This window comes from Theropithecus gelada, chromosome 1 (genome assembly GCF_003255815.1).
Source record: "Theropithecus gelada isolate Dixy chromosome 1, Tgel_1.0, whole genome shotgun sequence".
Classification (NCBI taxonomy): Eukaryota; Metazoa; Chordata; class Mammalia; order Primates; family Cercopithecidae; genus Theropithecus; species Theropithecus gelada.
The window spans coordinates 65,717,196-65,725,727 of NC_037668.1; the positions used below are offsets into that span (position 1 = coordinate 65,717,196).

Sequence of the window (8,532 nt, forward strand, 5' to 3'; positions counted from 1 at the left end):
GAAACCCCGTCTCTACTAAAAAATACAAAAAACTAGCCGGGCGAGGTGGCAGGCGCCTGTAGTCCCAGCTACTCGGGAGGCTGAGGCAGGAGAATGGCGTGAACCCGGGAGGCGGAGCTTGCAGTGAGCTGAGATCCGGCCACTGCACTCCAGCCTGGGCGACAGAGCGAGACTCCGTCTCAAAAAAAAAAAAAAAAAAAACATATGTGGGCTGGGGACAGTTAATTTCAGATTCCACTGGAGTAGGAACTGTTGATTAGATTGTGGACCCTGCGAAGCGTGAGCTCAGCTCAGTGACAGTGGAGTGTCCATCAGATCCAGTCACTGCTTTGGCTTTTTTGAGTTTCGCTCTGTGTGGCCTTTTAGATGCTTGTAAAGTTTGCTTATTGTGGGTTTTGGTTTTTAAAAATTATCTTTTTGTTTTTTGCTATGAACCTCATTTAACCTGTCTTTTAGTGACTACCGTAAAAAACAGGAATACCTCAGAGCTCTCCGTAAGAAGGCTCTTGAAAAAAATCCAGATGAATTCTACTACAAAATGACTCGGGTTAAACTCCAGGTGGGTGCCCAGTGGCTTGATTGGTGTTTTGAGCTCCCCACATTGGAAAATAAGGGCAGAGAGGAGATGGAGAGGAAGGATCCTTGGCCTTAATTTAACCCTTCTCTGGTTACTCCAGGTGCTCTTGGTCAGTGTCCAAGGCAAACCTTCTACTTCCAGAGGAGTGTGCATTTCTGCCTTTGATCTGGGTTATCTTACACCCGGAGCTGTTCTAGGATGGATGACTGGAGGTGCCACACTGAACGTGTGCCTCAGGGGCCTGTATCTAGGATTGCTGTTAGCATACAGCATTTGGTTGTCTTTTTTTTGTTTCGTTTTGTTTTGTTTTGTTTTGAGATGGAGTCTCTCTGTCGCCCAGGCTGGAGTGCAGTGGTGTGATCTCGGCTCCCTGCAACCTCTGCCTCCTGGGTTCAAGTGATTCTCGTGCCTCAGCCTCCCAAGTAGCTGGAACTACAGGCACACACTACTGTGCCCAGCTAATTTTTTGTATTTTTAGTAGAGAAAGGGTTTCACCATGTTGGTCAGGCTGATCTTGAACTCCTGACCTCAAGTGATCTGCCCATCTTGACCTCTCAAAGTGCTGGGATTACAGGTGTGAGTGACCACACTTGGCCTATGGTTGTCTTTGTTCTAGATTGATGGCACATGCACTGTGCCAACAACTTATTAATGATTTTTAATGTAATAGGGAATATATCTTTTAAATTTGGATTTTAGGATGGAGTACATATTATTAAGGAGACTAAGGAAGAAGTAACCCCAGAACAACTAAAGCTGATGAGAACTCAGGACGTCAAATATATAGAAATGAAGAGGGTTGCAGAAGCTAAGGTAATTCATTCTTTGTTCTGATTCGTTTTATTGGTTAAGAAAGGAAACTTAAATATATCAATCTCAAGGTATTTGTTAATTTCTTCTGGCATTTACAATCTCACTTGATTGTAATAATGATTTAGAAGTATAGTTAGCATGGTAGAGTGGAAAGAGTTCAGGTTTGGAAATGAGACAGACCTAGGTTTGAGTTCTGGCACTGCCAATTACTAGCCTCATGACAATGGGTAAATTCAACTCCCTGAGGCTCTTCCCTCATTTCTGTCTCAGGGGACTGTTACAAGGATTTTTTGTTTGTTTGTTTGTTTGTTTGTTTGTTTTGAGACGGAGTCTCGCTCTGTCGCCCAGGCTGGAGTGCAGTGGCGTGATCTCGGCTCACTGCAAGCTCCACCTCCCGGGTTCACGCCATTCTCCTGCCTCAGCCTAAGGAGTAGCTGGGACTACAGGCGCCCGCCGCCACGCCCGGCTAATTTTTTTGTATTTTTAGTAGAGATGGGGTTTCACTGTGTTAGCCAGGATGGTCTCGATCTCCTGACCTCGTGATCCGCCCGCCTCGGCCTCCCAAAGCGCTGGGATTACAGGCGTGAGCCACCGCGCCCGGCCTGTTAACAAGGATTAAGTGCATCCTGGGAAGTGCCCAGTACCTGATATGTGTTGGGATCCTTTCCTTTAAAAGAATAAAGCAAGTTCTTTGCTGGCTGGCAATAATGATGTGAAATGGTTTAAACTTTTGCAGTTTTTTTTTTTTTGGTACCCCAGAAGAATCTAATATAAAGTGAGACCATATTTTGTGTTCTAGAAAATTGAAAGACTAAAATCAGAGCTCCATCTGCTGGATTTCCAGGGGAAGCAACAGAACAAGCATGTGTTCTTTTTTGACACCAAAAAGGAAGGTATGAAATGTTTGAAGGTTTCTGGGACAGTCTACCATGCCAGTCTGTGTCGTTTGGTGTTAGAAACAGACAGTGCCTTAAGGATTGTCTTGAATTTTAGTTGAACAGTTTGACGTTGCAACTCACCTGCAAACAGCCCCGGAGCTAGTCGACAGAGTCTTTAATAGGCCCAGGATAGAGACCTTGCAGAAAGAAAAAGTGAAAGGAGTTACCAATCAGACTGGACTTAAGGTAATTTTATCTATTGTTCTTCACATGTGAGTTTAGGGGAATCTAGGTGGTTTTTTTTTTTTTTGCCACTGCATTTAAAAGAATTTTTAAAATTTATTTTACTTTATTTTTTAGTCAGAGTCTGACTGTCTCCCAGGCTGGAATGCATTGGTGCGATCTTGGCTCACTGTAACTCCGCCTCCTGGGTTCAAGCAATTCTCATGCCTCAGCCTCCCCAGTAACTGGGACTATAGGTGTGCACCACCACACCCAGCTAATTTTTGTATTTTTTATAGAGATGGGGTTTCGCCATGTTGGCCAGGCTGGTCTTTAACTCCTGACCTCAGTTGATCCACCTGCCTTGGCCTCCTGAAGTGTTGGGATTACAGGCGTGAGCCACTGTGGCTGGTCTCAGATAATTATTTATGGAAAACTCATGAGTTCCCTTACAAAAGTGGATTTGTAGGAGGATTTGATGATGGGATGGAAGTGGAGAAGGGCTCTCTGATTTCTATGATCAGAAGATGTGTGGTATAGTGGTCAGAAGCTTAGGTTCTGGCCTTTAACCTGAGTTTGAATCCCAATTCTGACCCTGCACTTTGTGCTTTTATACTTGTAACAAATGCCAGTGTTTTGAAAATGCAGAGAAAGGAATTACTGAAGATTAAAGGATTTGGAACTTTAATACTGAACCTTTTTTTTTTTTTTGGAGACGGAGTCTTGCTCTGTCGCCCAGGCTGGAGTGCAGTGGCCGGATCTCAGCTCACTGCAAGCTCCACCTCCCAGGTTCACGCCATTCTCCTGCCTCAGCCTCCCGAGTAGCTGGGACTACAGGCGCCCACCACCTCGCCTGGCTATATTTTTGTATCTTTTTTAGTAGAGACAGGGTTTCACTGTGTTAGCCAGGATGGTCTCGATCTCCTGACCTCGTGATCCGCCAGTCTCAGCCTCCCAAAGTGCTGGGATTACAGGCTTGAGCCACCGCGCCTGGCCAATATTGAACCTTTAGCAGTGAATACGCACATCAAAAGCTCTTTGTGTATTTTTATTTTTTTTGAGACAGGGTCTCACTGTCACCCACGCTGGAGTGCAATAGTGTGATTATGGCTCACTGCAGTCTCCACCTTCTGGGCTTAAGCGATCGTCCTGCCTCAGCCAACTGGGTACACACACCAGGAGGTGTGTGCCACCATGCCTAGCTAATTTTTAATTTTTTTTTGTAGAAACGGGATCTCGCTAAGTTGCCCAGGCTGGTCTTAAACTCCTGAGCTCAAGTGTTTCCTTCTGCCTTGGCCTCCTGAAGTGTTGGGATTATAGGCGTGAGCCACCATGCCTGCCCAAAAGGTCTTTCATATTGTGTATTGTAGCAAAAATTTTGTTTTGGCTTTTCCTTATGGTGCTTTCCGTCACTGTAACTAGGTTGTGCAGAAGACATGCTTTTCCTCAAAGCCTTCTGGAGTTGAACTCTTCTGACTGATTCATTAAAAAAAAATGCTGTCAATGTGTTTCAAGCAGACAGCTGTTCTGTTTTGATTTGAATCATTTACACCGCATCAGTTTTGCTTCCAATGTTTAATTTCACAGCAGTTTTCTGTAGCTCAGAGGCAGCTAAACTTGCTTTAGTAATATAAATACCCCTAATTAGTTTGACTATATTGGGTAATCCCATAAATCTGACAGTCTGTGCAATAAAGCGAAAACAAAAGCTGTCTGAAACCACTGCTGTGAGACTGTGCTAGAATCCGTGAATTGTTGAAGTCTGAGGCCCAGTAATATTTCCCTCTGTAGATAACACTTCCAGCCAAAGAGCTTGCTCACGAGTGTTCTTGTGATAACCCTGTTGTTTGTCAATTAGGTGTACTTTTTTTTTTTTTTTGGAGACGGAGTCTCACTTTGTCACCCAGGCTGGAGTGCAGTGGCACGATATCGGCTCACTGCAACCTCTGCCTCCTGGGTTCAAGCAATTCTCCTGCCTCAGCCTCCTGAGTAGCTGGGATTACAGACGTCCACCACCACTTGGCTAATTTTTTGTATATTTAGTAGAGACGGGGTTTCACCATTTTGGCCAGGCTGGTCTTGAACTCCTGACCTTGTGATCCACCCGCCTCAGCCTCCCAAAGTGCTGGGATTACAGGCGTGAGCCACCGCGCCTGGCAATTAGGTGTACTTTCTTTTATTTTTTAATTTTTATTATTATTATTATTTTTTGAGACGGAGTCTCGCTCTGTCACCCAGACTGGAGTGCTGTGGCCGGATCTCAGCTCACTGCAAGCTCCGCCTCCCGGGTTCCCACCATTCTCCTGCCTCAGCCTCCCAAGTAGCTGGGACTACAGGCGCCCGCCACCTCGCCTGGCTAGTTTTTTTTTGTATTTTTTAGTAGAGACGGGGTTTCACCGTGTTAGCCAGGATGGTCTCGATCTCCTGACCTCATGATCCGCCCGTCTTGGCCTCCCAAAGTGCTGGGATTACAGGCTTGAGCCACCGCGCCCGGCAGGTGTACTTTCAATTAGCCATGTCACTGACACTTCTCAAGAGTTGTGGTAGTCCCTAGAGAGATTGGTATTCCAAATTTCCATGTAGAATAGTTCATCAGCATAGCTTTTGAGAAGTTAGGGAGGTTTAGATTTTTGCCATTTTTGTCTAGTAGTGTTGTTTTTTTCTGTTTTGTTTACTGCAAAATTATTTTTATTAGGCCGGGCGCGGTGGCTCAAGCCTGTAATCCCAGCACTTTGGGAGGCCGAGATGGGCGGATCACGAGGTCAGGAGATCGAGACCATCCTGGCTAACACGGTGAAACCCCGTCTCTACTAAGAAATACAAAAAATAGCCGGGCGAGGTGGCGGGCGCCTGTAGTCCCAGCTACTCGGGAGGCTGAGGCCGGAGAATGGCGTGAACCCGGGAGGCGGAGCTTGCAGTGAGCTGAGATCCGGCCACTGCACTCCAGCCTGGGCTACAGAGCGAGACTCCGTCTCAAAAAAAAAAAAAAAAAAAAAAAAAAAAAAAAAAAAAATTATTTTTATTAAGACACTGCTGGTGGGTGGATTGCAAGGATATTTTGTCTGTAACTTGGAGTGGGTAGACAACCCATGAGTGAGCTTTAGGAGGTCTGTGAAAACCCCCCTTTCTCACTGGTATTTTGTGCAGATAGGTATGTGCTTGCACAACCTTTTACAAACGTGTATGTACATTTATCTCAAGAAAGATGCCAGGCTGGGCCTGGTGGCTCATGCCTGTAGTCCCAGCACTTTGGGAGGCCAAGGTAGGTGGATCGCTTGAGGTCAGGAGTTCGAGACTAGCCTGGCCAACATGGTGAAACCCTGTCTCTACTAAAAATACAAAAATTAGCCAGGCATGGTGGTGGGCGCCTGTAATCCCATATACTAGGGAGGCTGAGGCAGGAGAATTGCTTGAACCCAGGAGGCGGAGGTTGTAGCGAGCTGAGATCGTGCCATTGCATTCCAGCCTGGGTGATAGAGCAAGACTCTGCCTCAAAAAAAAAAAAAAAAAGAAGAAAGATCCCAAAGCTTTCATCAATTTCTCTAAGGTTGATGATTTCCCAAAACCTAAGGACCCCACTGATCTTTGAGGAGTCATTAGCAGTGAGAATTCTCTGGTCAGCTTCTGCTGAAAAAATTATTCTGCTTTCTGAGTGGTAAGATTTTTAGGCACCAGCACACTGCCTGGGGACCTTCTGTTGCAGACTCTTCTGTTGCTCTCCGTTCGCTTTGTGTAGGGTTTCCAACACTGATTCATTCCTGCTATCATCTCAGGTGACTGTGGCACTCACACAAAGGTTGAAGCAGCTTAGTGTAGTAGTGGAAAGATTCCTGGGATTTGTGAGAGGGGGACAGTCCTGACTCTGCTCCAGGTGAGCCATGTGTCCTTGGACCACTTACTACTTCTCTGGGCCTCATTTTTCTGCATTTGTAAATGACGGGTTTTGATAAGATAGTCTACAGGGTTCCGTTTTTAATTTTTTTTTTTTTTTTTTTTTTTTTGAGAGAGTCTCGTTATGTTGCCTACGCTGGTCTTGAACTCCTGGGCTCAAGTGACCCTGCCTCCTCAGCCTCCCAAAGTGCTGGGATTACGGGCGTGAGCCACTACATCTGGCCCAGGGTTCCTTTCAGCTGCAGAATGTGATGTTCCTAAAATGGGTAACTTTATTGTTACCATATTATGTTGATTCTGGCGAAAGGAGGGAGTTGATGAACTACGCGGTTGGCTTAAATGGATTAAGAAACAGTTTCTTACTCATTTTTGTCCTGTTCATTGTTCACTGAGAATGTGTGTGTTTCTTCTCCAGCGAATAGCTAAAGAAAGGCAAAAGCAATATAACTGCCTGACACAGCGGATTGAACGAGAGAAGAAATTGTTCGTTATTGCTCAGAAAATTCAAACACGCAAAGATCTTATGGTGAGGAGAGAGAGCCTTAGGCCTTTTTTTTTTTTTCCCTTTTCTTTCTTGTAAAGGTCTTAACTCAGACTGGATTTCAGCTGTGTGTAAATCAACCCCAGTGAAAATGTCTGCTCCTCAGGGGCAGTGGTTTGAGCCAGTGTCTGTTACTCTGACAGTGTTGAAATGTGCCTTGATTAAGAAGGTAATAAGGGGGTTATTAGTCAGTGCTTTGGAACAGCAAAGGGTAGGATCGGGTAGCATATGAACTTTATAGCTTATGAGCAGCTCCCGTAACATTTAAACAGGTTAACAAAACAGTGCATGTCACTCATTGGTGTTTAAAAATAGACAACATTGTGTAGTTAAATAGCAGAGCTGAGGAATATAAGATGCCTCTTTCATATTCTTATCATTCCTCTAAATGTCAAATTCTTTAGCTTTGTAGATCATTTAGGTTAGCCTTTCTCAACTGGGGTTCCGTGAGAGAATTAAAATTATAATTTTAAATGAAACAAATACTTGAACACCTTTCTTTTCAATTTTCCCAGGACTGTACACAGCTAGTACTTTCTAGATGCCTAGGGGAGAAGTTAATTCATTGCCTACAGTGGATGCCTTGGGCAGTAGGGCTTTGTGTGTTCTCAACTTTGAAAAGGGCTGCTAATAGGTAGTTTATTAACCTTTCGATTTTACAAAACCATTTCCTTCTCTTTACTGATTACCTTTTTACTCTTTTGTAGGATAAAACTCAGAAAGTGAAGGTGAAGAAAGAAACGGTGAACTCGCCAGCTATTTATAAATTTCAGAGTCGTCGAAAACGTTGACATGTTATAGATAAGCCTCGTCATTCTGCATCTAAAATCTGTTGTCTTTTTCTAGTAACTTCAAATTCCATTAGTCCAAATGGCATGGTTTGTAACCATAACTAAATTGTCAGTCTGACATTTAATGTCTTTCTATGGACAACATTAAATCTCCCTCTCTTCTGTAATTGTTTTTGGTTTGTGAAATTAGTCTTATTTTTATATACATAATTTTTTTTTTCCTTTGAGATAGGGTCTTTGTTGCCAGGCTGGAAGTGCAGTGTGTGATCATGGCTCACTGTAACTTTGAACTCCTGGGCTCAAGTGATCTTCCTGCCTCAGCCTCTTGAGTAGCTAGTACTACAGACGTGTGCCACCATGTCTGAGTAACGTTTAAATTTTATGCAGAGACCAGGTTTTGCCATGTTGGCCAGGCTGGTTTTGAACTCCTGGGCTCAAGTGATACTCCCACCTTGGTCTCCCAACCGGCTGGTATTGCAGGGTTGAGCCACTATACCCAGCCCCAAATTTTTTTTATTATGAAACATAGGATCTCATTATAGCAGATTTGGAAAATAGATTAATTCATTCCTAATCCCAGTGCTTATTCAATAGTAACAAATATTTATTGCATAGTTAACTGTGCTAGGAGCTAGAGCTGTGGAGGTGGACAATTACTGTGAGTAGTCTAGTTGATTTTCTCCATTTTGTAAAACGCATCACTTTTTGTCCATGTTTTTGTGTTTTGTACTTACAGTAAACAACTTGATGTCCTACTTTTTAATTAAATCATTAGCTCTTTCCCAGTTTGTTACATCACAAAAATTTTTACAGTAATAC

At 43.9% G+C, this 8,532-nt stretch overlaps 1 protein-coding gene across 1 annotated transcript in view; it reads left to right on the forward strand.

Annotated features, from left to right (window-relative positions):
* Nucleotides 1-7,885, forward strand: part of UTP11 (UTP11, small subunit processome component) — a 20,738-nt gene extending 12,853 nt beyond the window's left edge. The window contains exons 4-9 of the mRNA XM_025365619.1: nt 457-559; nt 1,277-1,390; nt 2,190-2,283; nt 2,384-2,514; nt 6,797-6,907; nt 7,630-7,885. Coding sequence (XP_025221404.1) covers nt 457-559; nt 1,277-1,390; nt 2,190-2,283; nt 2,384-2,514; nt 6,797-6,907; nt 7,630-7,713 — 637 coding nt within the window. The 3' untranslated portion in view covers nt 7,714-7,885. The remainder of the gene's footprint in view (nt 1-456; nt 560-1,276; nt 1,391-2,189; nt 2,284-2,383; nt 2,515-6,796; nt 6,908-7,629) is intronic.
* Nucleotides 7,886-8,532: the final 647 nt, after the last annotated feature.